This window comes from Piliocolobus tephrosceles, chromosome 1 (assembly GCF_002776525.5).
Source record: "Piliocolobus tephrosceles isolate RC106 chromosome 1, ASM277652v3, whole genome shotgun sequence".
Taxonomy (NCBI): domain Eukaryota; kingdom Metazoa; phylum Chordata; class Mammalia; order Primates; family Cercopithecidae; genus Piliocolobus; species Piliocolobus tephrosceles.
The window spans coordinates 99,115,440-99,134,733 of record NC_045434.1 but is presented as its reverse complement, the minus strand read 5'-3'; the positions used below and the strand labels follow the sequence as shown (position 1 = coordinate 99,134,733).

The window sequence follows — 19,294 nt, the reverse complement described above, 5'->3', positions numbered from 1 at the left end:
TGTGTACATATATTTTATATCTTATGTAAAATACATATATGTGTATCATATGTATAATAAATAGGTAAATAAATAAATTTGCCAAATGACCTTTAAACTAGAGTCATTCAATTTTATTTATTTATTTATTTATTTATTTTTATTTTTTTGGGATGGAGTCTCGCTCTGTCACCCAGGCTGGAGTGCAGTGGCCGGATCTCAGCTCACTGCAAGCTCCGCCTCCCGGGTTCACGCTATTCTCCTGCCTCAGCCTCCGGAGTAGCTGGGACTACAGGCACCCACCACCTCGCCCGGCTAGTTTTTTTGTATTTTTTAGTAGAGACGGGGTTTCACCGTGTTAGCCAGGATGGTCTTGATCTTCTGACCTCGTGATCCACCCGTCTCAGCCTCCGAAAGTGCTGGGATTACAGGTTTGAGCCACTGCGCCCAGCCCATTTATTTTTATTTATTTATTTTTAATTAATTTGTTTTTTTGAGATGGAGTCTCAGTCTGTCGCCCAGGCTGGAGTGCAGTGACGCAACCTCGGCTCACTGCAACATCCACCTCCCGTGTTCAAGCAATTCTCCTGCCTCAGCCTCCTGAGTAGCTGGGATTACAGGCATGGGCCACCGTGCCCGGCTAATTTTTGTGTTTTTAGTAGAGATGGGCTTTCACCATGTTGGCTAGGCTGGTCTCGAACTCCTGACCTCAGGTGATCCTCCCGCCTCAGCCTCCCAAAATGCTGATTACAGGCGTGAGCCAGGGCGGCAGGCCTAGAGTCATTTCTTTGTTTGTTTGTTTTGATTGTTTGTTTGTTTTTTTGAGTCATTTCTTTTATACTTTAAATTTTTGTTTTTGCTCTTTTGCTCAGACCTGTGGAGCCGGCAATATGGGCAAGTGTTCTGGACTGTCTACCGCCAGAAAGCTCCATAGTCACCAACAGGATCAGAAGTGGCATGGTAAACAGTACAACAAAGCCCATTTGGGCACAGTCCTGAAGACCAGCCCTTTTGGAGGTGCTTCCCATGCAAAGGGAATTGGGCTGGAAAAAGCAGGGATTGGAGCCAAATAGCCCAACTCTGCCACTGAGAAGTGTGCCAGAGCCAAGCTGATCATCCAGCATAAGCTAGATGCTGTGGTCTCCACTGGCACACCTTATCCTCTTGTTACAGGATGGAGGCTGTGAGGCAGATGAGAGAATAGCGAGAAAATCACAGCTTTTGTACCTGATGATGGTTAATTGAATTTTATTGAAAAAAATGATGAAGTTCTGTATCGGGGGAACCAGCCCCCAATATTTCAATGTAGGTTCTTTTCTATTTTCCCTAAGTGTCGGCCAGTCTAAGAAATAAAGAGAAAGAGTACAAAGAGAAGAATTTTACAGCTGGGCCGCCAGGGGTGACATCACATATTGGCAGGTTCCATGATGCCCACCTGAGTCACAAAACCAGCAAGTTTTTATTAGGGATTATAAAAGCGGAGGGGGTGTACGAACAGGGAGTAAGTCACAAAGATCACATGCTTCAAAGGGCAATAAAAGATCACAAGACAAGGCAAGGCAAAATTAGAACTACTGATGAGGGCCTGTGTCCCTCTGTGCATGCATTGTCTTGATAAACATCTTAACAGGAAACAGGGTTCAGGAGCAGACAACTGGTCTGGCTAGAATTTACCAGGCTGAAATTTCCCAATCCTAGTAAGCCCGAGGGTACTGCAGGAGACCAGGGCATATTTCAGTCCTTATCTCAACCTCATAAGACAGACACTCCCAGAGCGGCCATCTGTAAACCTATCCCCAGGAATGCATTCCTTCCCCAGGGCTATCAATTATTAATATTCATTGCTGGGAAAAGCATTCAGCGATATTTCTCTTACACACACGTTTGTCTGTAGGCTCTCTGTAAGAAGAAAAATATGGCTCTATTCTGCCCAACCCCATAGGCAGTCAGACCTTATGATTATCTTTCCTTGTTCCTTGAAAATCGCTGTTATTCTGTTCTTTTTCAGGGTGCATTGATTTCATGTAGTTCAAACACACGTTTTACAATTTGTACAGTTAACACAATCACCACAGGGTCCTGAGGTGACATACATCTTCAGCTTAGGAAGATGACAGGATTAAGAGATTAAAGACAGGCATAAGAAATTATAAGAGTATTGACTGGGGAAGTGATAAATGTCCATGAAATCGTCACAATTTATGTTCAGAGATTGCAGTAAAGACAGGCGTAAGAAATTCTAAAAGTATTAGTTTTGGAAACTGATAAATGTCCACAAAATCTTCACAATTTATGTTTCTCTGCCTCGGCTCCAGCCGGTCCCTCTGTTCCGGATCCTTGACTTCCTACAACAGTTCTGGTTGTTGGATTTGGCAGACAAGGTCATGCTGTTGGTGATATTCCTGGAGTCCACCTTAAAGTTGTTAAAGTAGCCAATGTCTCTCTTTTGACCCTATCAAAAGCAAGGAGGAAAGACCAAGCTCATCAGCTTTAATGGTGAAAACCCAATAGTAATACTTTTTCATTCACCAAAATAAGTTGTTTTTAAATGTCCTTTCTTTTCTAAAATTAAAATTATGATAGAAGATAGTTTTGTGGCTATTTGTTTTATGAATTTCCTAACTTGGCAAAATGAAAAGTTGACCACCCTATACTAGTAACCAACTTTATTGATGTCATTAGAGACAGGGTCTTGTTCTATCACTTAGATAGGAGTATAACTGCACAATCATAGCTCACTGCAGCCTGCAAATCCCGAGCTCAAGCAATCCTCCCACCTTAGCTTCCCAAGTAGTTGGGATTACAGGCTTGAGCCACCTTGCTTGGCCAGTAACCAACATTATGGGGAAATTTTGTTCATCTGTGAAGTTCAGGTTTGGAACTATCACTCTTTGCTTTACCTCCATTATTGGATTGACAGCAGAAATAAAAAGTTATTAGTTTCCAGTTGATTATGAATATACATACATTTCCTATGCTTCATTTTACATGTATGTGACAGCAGTGCAAAAGCAGGAGAGTAGAAAGGAAGAATTTTAAAAGAATAAGTGAGGTCAAAAGCACAAAACGAAGTGGTGAAATAAGCTCAAATATATCAGCAATTTTATTTGGAGGGTGGGTGGACAGAGTCTTTGTCATCCAGGCTGGAGTACAGTGGTGGCATCTTGGCTCACTGCAGTCTCCACCTCCTGGGTTCAAGTGATTCTCCCACCTCAGCCTCCTGGGGACTACAGGTGCACGCCACCACACCCACCTAATTTTTAGTAGAGACGGGGTTTCATCATGTTGGCCAGGCTGGTCTTGAACTCCTGACCTCAAGTAATCCACCCGCTTCAGCCTCTCAGAGTGCTGGGATTACAGGTGTGAGCCACCATAACCTGGCCTATATTAGTAATCATAATAATGCAACTGAACAAAACCTTCCAGTTAAAAGATAAAGTGAATTTTTAAGATCAATTTTATTCTGTTTAGAAGAATGACATTAAAACATAAAGAAACAGAAAGATTAAATGGAAAAGGGAATGCCAGGAATATTCTAACAAAAAGAAAGTTGGCATATAGCTATATAATATCAGACAAAATAAAGTTTAAGGAACAATGCATCATTAGGGATGAAGATGGTCATATATAATAAAAGATTAAACTGATGAATATGTAACTGATAAAATGGCATTAAAATATGAAAGCAAGAATTAGGCGTACAAGGGAAAATGAACAAATCCATCACCACCGTGAAAGAATTCCATATACTTCAACCCTTACTATATCAAACAGAGAAAAAAATTATTAAGCATTTTTTTCTTATTTACTTTTATTAAGCATATGAATGCAATTAAGCTCAATTTAATAGATATATATAGAACTGTAATCAATAATTATTAGTTGTACATTCTTCTCAAACACACATGGGATATTATGAAAACTGACTTTATATGAGGCTAATAAGTTTCTTTTTTTTTTTTTTGAGATGGAGTCTTGCTCTGTCACCCAGGCTGGAGTGTGATGGTACTATCTCAGCTCACTGCAACCTCCACCTCCTGGGTGCAAGTGATTCTCCTGCCTCAGCCTCCTGAGTAGCTGGGATTATAGGCACATGCCACCACACCTGGCTAATTTTATTTATTTACTTATTTTTTATTTGTAGTAGAGATGGGTTCACCATATTGGTCAGGCTGGTCTTGAACTCCTGACCTCAAGTGATCCACCCATCTCGCCCTGCCAAAGTGCTGGGATTACAGGCTTGAGCCACCATACCTGGCTAAGGTCAGTAAGCTTCAACATATATCATGGAATCAGTACTATATGAAGCACATTTTCTGAACCTAAGGAATTTAACTCAGAAATCAATGACAACAAATAACTTTTAAAAGGCTTCATATATTTGGAAATTTTAAAAAAACAAAATTTGTGGAATGCAGTGAATCCTGTTATAATGGGGAAATGTATAACCAGTGGCTATTCTGATTGGTCATTGCTATATCTGTTAACTCCTCCACAAAAAGAATTGTCTTCTGGGTTTTGCTTTTGGCTTTCCCTAGACATCCCAAAAATCCGTCCCCATACCTCGGCTGGCCACAGGGAACTCTAGGTGGCCACTTCCAGAAAAATCACTCAATGGATCCCAACCTGAAGGGCTAACTGAAGCCAGCCTATGGCAGGAGTTGGTTATAGGTATCTGTCCCTATATGTTTCCCAAGACAGGGCAGCCTGAACCCTGATCCACTTAGTGATTGCCCAATGTCAATCTGTCCCCACACAGCTGTGGCTAGCCACTACCAGTCAGTACTACCCTTTGGTTCTTCTTGCCTGTGGGCACTGCAGCCTCCATGGGACCTTAGTACTAAGAGTCAGAGAATATCAGGGAGAGCAGGTGGGCAGTAACAGGTTACACTGATGGCATAAGCTAGATGCTGTGGCCTCCACTGGCACAGCTGGTCCTCTTGTTATAGGATGGAGGCTGTGGGGCAGATGAGAGCATAAGGTAGGTTTGGAGCTAAAGCCTGGCTGAGGTGCATATGTCCTTTCTTCCCATCCCTGTTGAATTTCACCTCCATTTTATTGAATGAGACCTAAAATCTCAAACATCATCCCACTACAGGCATTAACAATGGACCATCGGCCTGGCGCGGTGGCTCACACCTGTAATCCCAGCACTTTGGGAGGCCGAGGCGGGTGGATCACGAGGTCAAGAGATCAAGACCATCCTGGTTAACATGGTGAAACCCCGTCTCTAGTAAAAATACAAAAAATTAGCCAGGCGTGGTGGCAGGCGCCTGTAGTCCCAGTTACTTGGGAGGCTGAGGCAGGAGAATGGTGTGAACCCGGGAGGTGGTGTTATGCCCAGACCGTTTATTCCCCAAAGAAGACCACCAGAGTCCAGAGTCAAAGCCAAGCGGCAAGGATCTTTACTGCAAGTTCGAACTTGGTCCCTCTGTTCCTCAACATACAAGAGGGCCACGAACGATGCATGTGCTTGCTTTTTATAGCCCAATGTAAACAGGTTATAGAGGAACAAGGGAATTCTTTGGGTTACAGCATTACAATTGGTTAACATTTTAAGTTATACCTTTAGCAGTTTTCTATTGGTTCCCACGCTTTCAGTAAAGCCGTAAACGGTTGTGACCTTATTGGGGGTCTCTCCAGGTGGTGTTTTTCCAAAGTTGAGCTATATGGTGTGTTTGTACTGGGCCCAGGAAGTTGAGATATATGGAGGAATGTGTTTGTACTGGGCCCAGGGCTGAGGAATGTGTGAATTGTGTGAATGTGTTTGTGTTGGGCCCAGGAAGTTGAGATATATGTTTGTACTGGGCCCAGGGCTGAGGAATGTGTTCTTTCAGCGGAGCTTGCAATGAGCCAAGACTGCACTACTGCACTCCAGCCTGGGTGACAGAGGAGACTCCGCCTCAAAAAAAAAAAAAAAAAAAAAAAAAAAAAGTGGACCATCCTGGCAATATTTATACATTTGCAATATATGTTTATATATTAACCCATTTAAGAATTAAAATTACCATCATTATCCTCTTTTACAGATGAGGAAACTGAGACAAGGAGAGCCAAGATTCAAACACAGGAAGCACAACAGAGCCCATGCACTTAATCTTCACACTGTGTTGCCTCATCCAGCCTGAATGGTTAGGGTCAGTCTAATTATATATGTTATTCCAATAAATGACTTTTGTATAACAAAAGATAACAGATACATAAAACCTTCATACAATATTAAAGGCTAGAAAATTTGCGAATACAATTGCTGTTAGTTCAACCAGTGACAAAGAACTCAGTATCATAAACAGCATGTTAGGAAAAAGTTTCCACTTATCGAGACTACAAGTCATCTAATGACTGTCAGTTTATTGGGAAATTACCAAAAGAGTTTGATTCCCAGCCAAATTGAATCCCTACCTCTCTCCCATGTAACTCAGTTCCAAATCAAATGCTCACTCCAGTACATCTGAGCTTTTTGCCAGCAGAGAGGGGGGCCCGAAAGCGTTGCTTACTATGAGGCCACTTTGGGGGTTTTTATGGACTGGAAACGGGAAGGAATGTGCTTCCTTTGCCGGCTGTTTTGGAGAAAGAGTGATTTAGCTTGGCCTGGGACCTTGGCCCGGAACTAATTAGAAAGCCTGGCCCGGGACCTTGGCCTAGGTCCTCAGCCACGAACTAATTAGGGGCTGAAGTGATGATTTGTAGAGGCTGCTTTACTTGGCTCTAGACCTATTAAGGAGCTGAAGCGAAAACTTGGCCCAGGACCTCGCCCCAGGACCAACTGGGGCTGAACTTGTGATTTATAGAGGCTGGACCTGCAGTTTAAAAAAAGGAAAGGAAAGTGCATACTGGAACCCACTGGAGCCTACTGTGCCTATGCCTACAAAAAGAGAAGGAACTTTTTCCTGGGAGCCCGCTGACTATACAAAGGACAAAGGCATTTCTATTTCAGGCCTTGTTCCCTTATTTGAGTGAGCTGGAGGTTTGTGCAAGTTTTTATCTAAAAAAGTCGGAGGCTCTCCTATTTGTGCCCCCGCCCGCATGTTTTCAGGCGCAACCTCCGGTCCTAGTTCCCTTATCGGTGCCCTGAAGCTTGACTTTTTCCCAGGCTGCTTTTTGGTTAAGTGGGAATGAGGCACTGACCCATGGGGCCGGGGGCTCTTCAGAGACGCTTCCCTTGCTATCTACCAACTAACTAACTAACTCCTTTCAGTTCCCCCTTAGGAATGGAGACCCTAACTGCTGTTAGGGAGATTGGGTGTTGATTTTTTTGGCTATTTTTTGCTGGAAAGGGGTGTTGTGTGGGGAACAGCAGCTAAGGTTTTTGAGGGGGCAAGCTGAAGGGCTTTTGGAAGAAAGGTGTACTTATGCGTGGTTTTATTGCATTGCCCTTTGGAGCTTGATAGCCTTTAGACAAGAGGAAAACAATTTGGGTTACAGCATTGAGTATACAAGGCCTAAACATTAACACAAGCATATATGAAAAGTAGGTTTTAGGGGCTAACTAGGTTTAAACTGAAGACTGGAATTTATCAAAAAGGGAGTGTAGCTAACTGGAACTGGAGTTTGTGTTTCTTTTTAATTTGTTAATTATTTTAATTTGGTTTTTAAGCACTTGTAAATTGTTTTTTACTTGACTGGAAGAGACGAAGAGAAAAAAAAAAACCTCCCCGTCGGGGAATCGAACCCCGGTCTCCCGCGTGACAGGCGGGGATACTCACCACTATACTAACGAGGACGACTGCGACGTTGCTTTGAAAATTATCTTTTAGAAAAAGGTATTCCTAAGCTACCAGCATGCTTTCATGGAAAGTTGCTGACTGTTGGCAAAGTTACGCTTCTACTTTCTAGACCGGCACACTACAGTAGAAACATGATTCGAGTCCTACATGTTATTTTTAATAGTCACATTAAAAAGTAAAAAGAAAGAGGTGATAATTTTAATAACAAATCTTATTCTTTAACCCAACATATGCAAAAAATAGTTATCAATATAAAAATATTAATTGGCTATATATTTTTTTCTTAACTAGCCTTCAAAAATCGCTATGTATTTTGCACTTAAAGACAGCACATTTCAACTCGGAAGGGAAATTTTCATTGGAAAAACAATCCGTATTTAGATTTCATAAAATTTACAATTGAAAAAGTAGATTCAATAGCCAAGTTGTTTCAAATGCACTGAAACCTTCTCCAATAGTTATTAAGTATCCATTTTTAAATTTCCATTTATTAATTAATTTTATTTCAATTGATTTATTTATTAAAACTAAATTTGAAAATGCAGTTTCTTAGAGAAACTAGGCAAGTTCAAGTGCTCAATAGTGCGTGGCTACCGAATGAACCTCGCAAGACACAAGAGCCCCTTTCTGAAGCTAAGACTTCATCCCTGGATTCAAATAATCCCAAAGATTCCTCAAGAGTTGGAAGTTTACAAAGAAAGGAAGGGAGGAAAGAACCATCAGAGTTTAATCCCTTCAAAAAAGGCCTGGCTTTCGAAAGAGGCCAGGAGAAAGACAGGAAGCGAGTATGCAAAGTGAAGTATAGCTGCAGTTTCGTTGAGGCGTAAAATGGATACACAGCGCGCTGTAGCTCCGGCTCAGAAAAGCTTTTCGTAGAAGGAAACGAAAACGTTGCGTTGGCCGGGAATCGAACCCGGGTCAACTGCTTGGAAGGCAGCTATGCTCACCACTATACCACCAACGCTGTTAACAATACGTCTTTAGAAAGCTGTATATAAGATAAGCAAAGAGTATGACTCCTGAACGTTCTAGCAGTATCTTGTGTTTATGATCCTGAAGTTAAACACGCTAAGCTCTCACTTGGTGAGAACCGATTCTTATGACTCAGCCCCGCCCACAAACGGCGGGGGGCTATGAACGCAGAAGCCACTGGCTCTGGAAGCCTCAGGGCGGGGCCGGCTGACATCCCAAAGAGAAAGCCGGAGTTGAGCACCGCCGGGTGATTTTCCTCTGCCGTCTTCTCTTACCCCTGCTCTCCTCACGTCCCGTAGCTCCTCACGTCCCAGCTCCGCAGCTGCTCGAGACTCCGCACTGGATCCGCCGGTTGTCGGATTCAGCAACAGCGATTGGTGCCGAGGATCCGAGGGAGACGGGCCGGCACAGGGTCTACCTTGACATGGCTCCACCCCTCTAGAGAAGTAGAAGGGCGCTCGAAGAGTCGCCAGGGAAAATGGAAGCTTAAGGTTTAGTTTGGGTAGTGACGAAGTAGGAAAGAGGAAAGAGCTGTCGGAGCCTATTTTTCCCGCTTTGCGACAGGGTCTAGAGAGAGTTAGAATCTTATTTGAACCACTAAATAGACACAGTAATGTGACCTGATAGGCGTGCACCATCAGTATATGATAAAATTAGGAGAAATTAGGAAATGCCATCTAACGGATGTCAGGATGGCCGAGCGGTCTAAGGCGCTGCGTTCAGGTCGCAGTCTCCCCTGGAGGCGTGGGTTCGAATCCCACTTCTGACAGATGTGTGTTTTCTTTCTTTTCCTCCTGATATAAACCAACTAGGAATTGTGATTGAATTCGTAGAGAAAGACTTTTCAATCGATCAACACTGCTTTTTATCCTGGGTATCTACATTTATGAAAATTATTTGTGCTGCTCTGCACATATAGAACTAAATCTATTTTTTCTGTATTGTAGGCTGGAGTCTGGTCTATGAAATCAGGGAGCAGTTGAGACTAAGATTAACTTTGCACTCCAACTTCCCAGTGTCAATTTATCCATTCCTTTATAAGACAACAATGTGTTGGGCCCTTTCTGTGTGTCAAGCACACTAAGGCAGCAGATACCATCTCCTTTGACTAAACAAGAGAACGTCCTCAACTCAGGATCCTTTAATTTGCCGTACAGTCTTAGTCTGAGTTTTTTTTTTTTTTAACGCTAACGCAGTAGTGTCAAATTTTGATAAGGATCAGATTCTCCACCGCATTGCCCCGCTCCCCCGCTTTTTTTTTTTTTTTTTAGACAGGATATCACTCTGTACCCCAGGCTGTAGTACGGTGGCCGATCTCGGCTCACTGCAGCCTCCGTCTTCTGGGTTCACGCGGTTCTTCTGGGTTCATGCCTCAGCCTCCCAAGTACCAGGGGTTCGCGCCTGCAGTCCCAGCTACTCCGGGAGCCTGAGGCGAATCTCTTGAGCCCAGGAGGCACAGGTTGCAGTGAGCCGAGATCGTGCCACTGCACTCCAGCCTGGGGTACAGAGTGAGACCCTGTGTCAAAAAAAAAAAAAGTAAAATCTGAATAAAATCTACAGTTAGTCATTAATGTTATACCAATGCCAATTTCTTAGGTTTGATAAATATAATATGATTATGTAAGATTTTAACATTAGGGGAAGTAGGAAGGATATAGAGTAACTTTATGTAGTATCTTTGCAAGTCGTCTGTTCATCTAAAATTCTTGCAAAATCAAAAATTGTTTTAAAAAACCAACAACTTGAAAGTGGTTGCCTGTGAGGAGCAGGACCTGGGAATGGGGCAAGAAACTGCTTGTACCAAGAATTGATTTTTTAATAATGGGCATGTGTTCTGATTTAATTTGTTCAAACTTCCCCGCCCCCCGCCCCCCGCCTTTGGAACTGGATGACATCGTCGTGATTACAATAATCAAACTAAGACTACATACAACTTAAGGATTTTTAGATACCTAGTATACAAGAAACTAAACCAAAATGATCAACAGACATTTAAAAGTAAATGAAGTTTGTTTAACAAATGAAATTTGTTTAACTCTCTACATAGAAGAATAGATTGCACTCAACTGGGAGGATCTGAGATGTCACAACTAAACACGATAAAAATCTTTCTTCTTATATTCTGTGTGTTGGGTTTTTTAAAAGGAGAAAGAGGCATGCTATCAAAATACTGAGAAACTATATAAAAGTGAGTACCATCAATCCTCTTCAGAAGTTCAAGGTTGAGGGGGTCAATGTTAAGAGTTGAGATAAGGTTCAGGAAAGGGAGAATGTAATGCAGGGTGTACGTGTTACTCCATCTCTCTCTCTCTCTTTTTTTTTTTCAGGTTCCTTCCATGTGAAGCCAGGTTGCATAAGACTTGGGCCAGGGCCAGGAAAAGAGGGCAGTTAAAAATGTGAAATGACAGCCAGGGACAAGTGCATTGTTAGTGTGACCTTCTCCCCATCTTTAAAAAATCAACCTAAGAAATATAATATATAAGGTAGCATTGTTCTACCTATAATTTCTCTCCCATAATTTCTGAGATAAAAATAAATCTCCCATTGTGCATAGGGCAAATATACTATGGATTGGATTGTTTGGGAACTAACACAAGTTTATCCTTTTGATTATTTTCTTTACACCAACAAAGCAAAGGCAAATATCCTTGCTTTTATATTGTCATTGACTCACCTGGCAGTAAAGTTGTGCCTGGGGATATGCAGGTTCAGTCACTTGCTATAAACTGGGTGTGGTGTCTCACACCTGTAATCCCAGCACTTTGGGAGGCTGAGGCGGGCGGATCACCTGAGGTCAGGAATTCGAGACCAGCCTGACCAACATGGTGAAAGCCCATCTCTAATAAAAATACAAAAATTAGCTGGGTGTGATGGCGGGCGCCTGTAATCCCAGCTACTCGGGAGGCTGAGGCAGAAGAATCGGTTGAACCCGGGAGGCAGAGTTTGTAGTGAGTCGAGATTGCGGCACTGCACTCCAGCTTAGACGAGAGAGCAAGACTCTGTCTCTGCAAATATACAATAAAATGCACACCTTTTCTCACGTGGTTCAGCATCCAACTGTATTTCAAAGGCATAATATATCCAATTGCAAAACATCTAGGGGAAGGTCTGATAATAAGTGGAGTTATGGCCTATTTGTAAGGTGGCATGCTCAGGCTCTAGAATTAGACAGGACAGAGTTCTTCATTCCAGCCTTCCCTTCCCCTGTCCCCACTTAATAGCTTTGTGTCTTTGAATAAATTGTTTAACCTCTTTGAACCTCATAATCCTCATATTCAAAAAGAAGACAGTATTCCATATGCTGCTGTGAAGATTAAGTTAGATTGTGTATGTCAAGTACCTGGTACATAGTTAACATCCAACTAACAATTAACAGTAATTGCTAATGTTTGTTGATAGTATATTACATGCCTGACATTCTTCTTTGCCTCTTACATGTATTAATTAATTGAACCCTCACAACAATCTGGAGGTTGGTACTGTTATCATCATCATCCCAACTGCAGGGAAGGGGAAACTGAAGAGTTTAATTTGCACAGTATATAAAGTGGCAGGGCTGAAAATCTATAGTCTTGTTCCAACATCCTCATGCCAAAGGCAGAAACCAGATGGGATCATACTATTTCTCTGACATGAAGTCAGTAGTAACTTTAATCATACCACCAGACCTACTTCCTCTGACATATACCATCCTTCAGAGTCCAGGACTCAAGGTCTTTTCTCTAAAAGAACAATGGATAAAGTGACATGATTAGAAACAGCTAATAAGCATGTAAACTATTTGTTAGTGTTACCAAAACACCTAGACTGACAAACTAAACCAGGATCCTATGACAAAAATACAGAATTTGTATCATAGGATCACATATGGAAACCTTGCCAGTACTTAAGTTTCTCCCCATTCTCTGCTTTTCCAATTCCACATCTCTCCCTCTCTTCCTGCATTATAAGTCTCAATCCTCTCCTCTTTATCAGCCCTAACTCTTCAGTACTGTTCCAATGTGTTGGCCTCGAACTCTTTTCCAAATCGTGCCTTCCACTATAGAAATCATGCACACGGTCTCAGGAATATTATTCACATTCCTTCTTCAGCACCCACCCCAACATTTTCTGCTTCCGAAAGCCTTTGTGTACTTTTGTACTTTGATTGGTTGGAATGAAAAGCAAGAAGGAGTTTTTAAAGTTTATTTAGGTCTATATTTTACATAACAAAATCCATACATGCAAGTAACAAAATACAGGTGAAAGCAATGTTAAAAGTGCCACATGAACATTAATAACTTAATGACTTTTTATTTGAAGTAGAAGAAGATGAACCTCCCTCCCCTCAGAAAGTCAAAAGACTTCAGTTATGAAATATCCTGGGAAGAAAGTTCTAGCTTTGGGGAGAAGACCCCCCAGCCCTTCATTTCTGAAGGGTAGGATCATAGAATACCTTGTCTAGAAGGCCCATACCTGTGGGGAAAAGAGAGATCAGCCTGTTACTGTGTCTATATAAGAGACTCCATAAGAGACTCCATTTTGTTCTGTATTTGAGATGCTGTTAATCTGTGACCCTACCCCCAACCTTGTCCTTGCAAGAGACATGTGCTGTGGTGACTTAAGGTTTAAAGGATTTTGGGCTGTGCAGGATGTGCTTTGTTAAACAAGTACCTGAAGGCAGCTTGCTGGTTAAAAAGTCATCACCACTCTCTTGATCTCAACTACCCAGGGACACGTACATGGCCAAAGGTCGCAGGGACCTCTGCCTAGGAAAGCTAGGTATTGTCCAAGGTTTCTCCCCATGTGATAGTCTAAAACAATGCTGCTAAAAGGTTTATGGAGATGTTTGCATATGTGTATCAAGGCACAGCATTTTCCTTTGAACTTATTCATGTCACAGAGATCTTTATCCATATGTCTTACTGCTAATTTTCTACCTACAATGATCCTATTATCCTGCCACTTCCTTTTCTTTAAGATGGTAAAGATAATTATCAATAAATACTAAGGGAACTCAGAGACCGGTGCCAGCGTAGGTCCTCTGTAAGCTGAGCGCCGGTCCCCTGGGCCCCACTTTTCTTTCTCTATACTTTGTCTCTGTGTCTTATTTCTTTTCTCAAGTCTCTCGTTCCACCTAACGAGAAACACCCACAGGTGTGGAGGGGAGGCCACCCCTTCAATACCACAGCCCTGACAATCACAGCTGACTTACCACGAAGGACCGTTCAATCAAACTCCTCAATGATGGGGCCGGTGCTGGGGTCCCCCTGACGGGCTTGAGCACCACAACTGCTGCCCCCAGGGACACCAGGCCCACCATAGAGCCTGAAGAAGATGCAGCAACAGATTTGCTCCAGCTCCCTCTTCTGATGCTCATACTCCTCCTTCTCTGCCAGCTGGTTGTGTTCCAGCCAGGCAAGGACTTCCCGACACTTGTCTTGCACGTTGCGCCTGTCCTCTTCGGGAATCTTGTTCCTAAGGCTTTCCTCTTGCAAAGAACCTTTCACATGGAAGACATGGGCCTCCAGCAAGTTTTTGGCAGATACTCTGTCCCTCTGGGCCTCATCCTCAGCCTTGTACTGCTTGGCTTCACGAACCATCCTCTCCACCTCTTCCTTGCTCAGCCGGCCCTTGTCATTGGTGATGGTAATCTTGTTAGCCTTACCTGTGCTCCTGTCAGTAGCTGTCACGCTCAGGATGCCATTAGCATCAATGTCAAAGGTCACCTCTATCTGGGGGACTCCACATGAGGCAGGAGGGATGCCACTGAGTTCAAAACACCCCAGCAGGTTGTTGTGCTTGGTCATGGCCCTCTCACCCTCATACACCTGGATGAAGACGCCAGGCTGGTTGTCCCAGTAGGTGGTGAAAGTCTGGGTCTGCATGGTGGGGATAGTGGCCTTCCTCTGGATCAACGTGGTCATCACCTGACCTGCTGTCTCCAGCCCCAGAGACAGGGGAGCCACATCCAGCAGCAGGAGATCCTGCGCTTTCTCACACTTGTCCCCCATCAACATGGCCGCCTGCACAGCAGCCCCATAGGCCACAGCCTCATCAGGGTTAATGCTCTTGTTGAGCTCTTTGCCGCTGAAGAAGTCCTGCAGCAACTTCTGCACCTTGGGGATGTGAGTAGAGCCCCCTACCAAGACGACGTCATGAATCTGGGCTTTGTCCAGCTTGCCATCCCACAGGGCCTTCTCCACTGGCTCCAGGGTACTGCTGAAGAGGTCTGAGCACAGTTCCTCAAAGTGCGGCAGGAGTGATGGACGTGCAGAAGTCCACGCCCTCGAACAGGGAGTCTATCTCCAGGGTGGCCTGGGTGCTGGAGGACAGGGTGCGCTTGACTCGCTCACAGGCCGTGTGCAGCCTGTGCAGGGCCCGCTTGTTCCCACTTAGGTCCTTCCCATGCTTCCGCTGGAATTCTTCCATGAAATGGTTCACCAGCCGGTTGTCCAAGTCTTCTCCACCCAGGTGGATATCTCCAGCAGTGGCTTTCACCTCAAATACACCGGGGTCAAAGGAGAGAACTGACACGTCGAAGGTGCCCCCACCCAGGTCAAAAATGAGCACATTGCGCTCTCCCGCGCCCCGCCGGTCCAGCCCATAGGCGATGGTGGCCGCCGTGGGCTCATTGATGATCCGCAGCACGTTGAGCCCCGCGATGGCCCCCGTGACCTTGGTGGCCTGGCGCCGCGAGTCATTGAAGTAGGCAGGCACGGTGAGCACCGCGTGCTTCACGGGCTGGCCCAGATAGGCCTCGGCTGTCTCCTTCATCTTGCTCAGCACCATGGACGAGATCTCCTCGGGGTAGAACGTCTTGTCCTCCCCGCGGTAGGACACGCGCACCTTGGGCTTGCCGCCCTCGCTCACTACCTGGAAGGGCCAGTGCTTCATGTCGTACTGCACCGTGGTGTCCGCGAACTTGGTGTCCGCGAACTTGCGACCGATCAGCCGCTTGGCGTGGAACACGGTGTTGTGCGGGTTCAGGGCCACCTGGCTCTTGGCCGCGTCCCCGAACAGCCGCTGGGTGTCGGTGAAGGCCACGTAGCTGGGCGTGGTGCCGTTGCCCTGGTCGTTGGCCAGAATCTCCACGTGACCCTGCTGAAACACGCCCACGCAAGAGTAGGCGATGCCCAGGTCGATGCCCAGGTCGATGCCCACCGCGAGCTCCCGCGGGGCCTGCATGGCTGAAGCTTCTTGTCTGATGCGCGAGGCCACGGACGCTGCTGCCGCTGCGCCGTCAACGGGCGCTCAGCAGTGAGGCTCTCCCTGTGGTTTCTCTGCAGCCAGCCCGGCTCGGAGCTGCTCAGCTCCGCTTCCACGGGTTTTTTATCCTTTTGAGCCTCCCCCAACCCCCGCCACCGCGAACCTTCCCGCACCTTCCAGGCCAGTCTGAGAGCCGCCCGCCCAGGCTGACTCAGCCAGGCGGCCGGCGCAGGGCTGACCCCAGGAGAAGGTTCTGGCGGATCCGGCCATGAGCTAGGGGGCGGGACGGCTGCGCCAGGCCAGCCCGCCTCTGACTGAGGACTGCTGAAAGAAACGCGCGAAAGGTTCTAGCTCCTCCCGGCTGGCTCTGAGGATGCACGGTTGTGGCAGAGGCTGCCAAGGCAGCAACTTTAGAGGCAAGGTCTCCCCGGGGCTGTGGGAGGTCGGATCCCTGAGGCGCACAGGGGCCTGCTGGCTTCCTTGGAGGGCCGCTGCGAGTCCAGTGGCTCAGGAAGCCGGAAAATATGTTACCATGCGAATACAGATATATAAGATATATATGTATATATCTTTTTTTTTTTTTTTTTTTGAGACGGAGTCTCGCTCTGTCACCCAGGCTGGAGTGCTGTGGCTGGATCTCAGCTCACTGCAAGCTCCGCCTCCCAGGTTCACGCCATTCTCCTGCCTCAGCCTCCCGGGTAGCTGGGACTACAGGCGCCGCCACCTCGCCCGGCTAGTTTTTTGTAGTTTTTTTTAGTAGAGATGGGGTTTCACCGTGTTAGCCAGGATGGTCTCGATCTCCTGACCTCGTGATCCGCCCGTCTCGGCCTCCCAAAGTGCTGGGATTACAGGCTTGAGCCACCGCGCCGGGCCTGGAGTGCAGTGGCCGGATCTCAGCCCACTGCAAGCTCCGCCTCCCGGGTTTAGGCCATTCTCCTGCCTCAGCCTCCGGAGTAGCTGGGACTACAGGCGCCCACCACCTAGCCCGGCTAGTTTTTTGTATTTTTTTTTAGGAGAGACGGGGTTTCACCGTGTTCGCCAGGATGATGTATATATCTTAAAACAGTTTTATCTTGAACAAAATATTTTCCAAACCGCGATTTAAGACGCTGCCTCATTCCTTCCTGAATGGCCAGAGATAGCGTTAAAGGATGATATCGAGCTTTAAGAAATGATACTGCATCCTCTTTTAGTTGCTAGTAGCATTGGTGGTTCAGTGGTAGAATTTTCGCCTGCCACGCGGGAGGCCCGGGTTCGATTCCCGGCCAATGCATGGTTCATTTTCTGTGTTCATTTGGGTTATTTTTCTCACCTAAGTATAATGACTCTTGAATAAATTAAACCACGTGGCCAAAGAGTTTAGGCTCCTCCAGTTTTGTTCTCCCTCCTTTACCACTTTCCTCAAAGGAGAGGTGACATTGTGCTGTGGCCCTAGGACTCAGGAGAGACCTCGCCACTCAGCCCAAGAGAGAATGCAACACCCAGGAAAGGAGGACGCAGTGTATGGTCGGGATGTCCCTCATGTTCTCCCCAGCGTTTGTATCACCGAAGAGCCTCCTCTCCAGAGGCCCAGTGGAGAGGCCCAGTGTGCGTTTTTCTCTGTGGCCTAAGTGGGTTCTGAGTCAGAGACCAGGACTCAGGTGGAGAGTAAACTACTACAGGCTCCAGTCCGACCTACGCCCTAAATGCTGGAGGACGAGATGGGTTCACTGGGCAGTAAAGTCACACTGGTTTCTATCAGGCTGTGACTTTGTGAATTGAGGCCATTTCCCACTTTCTTTAATCCAGAACATTCCATTCAGATCATCTGGTGTTCGGATTTCTACTGAAAGCCAAAACAAAGACATTTCTGAGACTTCTGAAGGTTGACAAATGCTCACACAATTTTCCCTGACCTCCCCGTCAGGGAATCGAACCCCTCTCTCAAGCATGACAGACAGACATACTCACCACTATAGTAACAAGGGTGGCAACTGTAATGGCTGGCAGCTGGAGCGTATGTGGTATATTCTGGTGTTATAATTTAGCAGTGTATTAGAGAAACTTAAAAGTTGGCTTTTATTTAATGTTACTTGCCTGATTCAAAGGAAACTTCCATTTGTAAAAAGAGAAACTAAAAACCCTTACTCCATAGGTGGCTATTTTCTCCTTTGACAGGTTAGAACCCACTAGGAAGTTTGAGAGACCTTTTAAGAGGGAGGCAGGAGTCCAGAAGTAGAGGTCAGTACTGTTCCTGGGCTGGGTTTCTTGGTCAGTCCTCTCTGCGAGAGCACCAGTGACAGCTGGTAGAATTTGCTGCTTGAGAGATCAGCTGTACTGGTAAGGTGATCAGTCCAGGAAAAAAAAGGAACGTTTAAAGAAATGGGCAATATATGACTTCCACAGTGGAAAATCAAACTGTTGTCGAAAAGAAGTAACCTATTTCATAACTCCAAGAGGGAAATAAGCTGTCGGCTTTAAATTCACTCACTCTCAGTGTCTAAGCTGGTCACAGCTGGATGCCAGAGTCAAGACATTTGCTGACCGTCTGCAAGAGATGGGTCTTCACTTCAGCAGGGAAAAGCTGGCCCAGCCAGGGGGTCTATGCCCTGGCTTGTTAAGGGATTCTCTTGTGTGGACTCTTCTAACCTTCTCTTCCAGCCTCTAGCCACCTCAAAACCCCACTTACCCACTCACCTCCAAGAGTTACAGGTATGGCCCTAATGCAGCCTATGAATGTTACCACAGCATCACACAGGCATGCTTCCAATGTCACTTCTTTTTAATTGATCTCTTCAGAGTGGTTCAAACATAGCACAGGGGAGCTTATGCATGCAGTACAGTTTTGGTTTTGTTTGCTTGTTTGTTTTTTGTAAGAGTCACTGCAGGGTTGTTGGGGTTTTTTTGTTTGTTTCATTTTAGTTTTTTTTTTTTTTTCTGGTTCCTGCTCTCTTCCCCAGGCTGGAGTACAGTGATGCAATCCCAGCTCACTGCAGCCTTGAACTCCTAGCCTCAATCAATCCCACCTCCACCTTCCACGGCTCTGGGGTTACAGGCATGAGCCACCACAGTTGGCCTAGTACAAATTTTATACATACACTTAAATATATCCACTTATGTTTAGTAGCTTGGTTTGAGTAGCTTTAAAAATAGAACTGACCTTAAAGTAATGACTTAAATAGACATTGTAAAGTGGTGCAATGCTCACGACTCAATATTGAGTACAAAAAAAAGCAAGTTGTATGTGTTAGCCCATTCTCACACTGCTAATAAAGACATGCCTGAGACTGGGCAATTTACAAAAGACAGGTTTAATGGACTTATAGTTCCACGTGGCTGGGGAGGCCTCACAATCACGGCAAAAGGTGAAAGTCACGTCTCACATGGTGGCAGACAAGAGAGAGCCTGTGTGGGGAAACTCCCCTTTTTAAAACCATCAGATCTCATGA

General features: G+C 45.3%; 1 protein-coding gene and 4 non-coding genes across 5 annotated transcripts; 2 read left to right on the top strand and 3 right to left on the bottom strand.

Moving 5' to 3' along the window:
- Window positions 1-7,630: 7,630 nt before the first annotated feature.
- On the bottom strand, window positions 7,631-7,702 carry TRNAD-GUC. Its single transcript has one exon. It is a non-coding gene; the product is annotated as a tRNA-Asp (tRNA).
- Window positions 7,703-8,598: 896 nt separating this feature from the next.
- On the bottom strand, window positions 8,599-8,670 carry TRNAG-UCC. Its single transcript has one exon. It is a non-coding gene; the product is annotated as a tRNA-Gly (tRNA).
- A 694-nt stretch (window positions 8,671-9,364) lies between these two features.
- On the top strand, window positions 9,365-9,447 carry TRNAL-CAG. Its single transcript has one exon. It is a non-coding gene; the product is annotated as a tRNA-Leu (tRNA).
- A 4,255-nt stretch (window positions 9,448-13,702) lies between these two features.
- HSPA6 (heat shock protein family A (Hsp70) member 6) lies at window positions 13,703-16,430 on the bottom strand. The gene is given in 2 exon segments (XM_023190333.1): window positions 13,703-14,911; window positions 14,913-16,430. Coding segments are annotated over 2 exon segments (1,959 nt in total). The 5' UTR covers window positions 15,846-16,430; the 3' UTR covers window positions 13,703-13,885.
- A 638-nt stretch (window positions 16,431-17,068) lies between these two features.
- TRNAG-GCC lies at window positions 17,069-17,139 on the top strand. The gene has a single exon. It is a non-coding gene; the product is annotated as a tRNA-Gly (tRNA).
- Window positions 17,140-19,294: the final 2,155 nt, after the last annotated feature.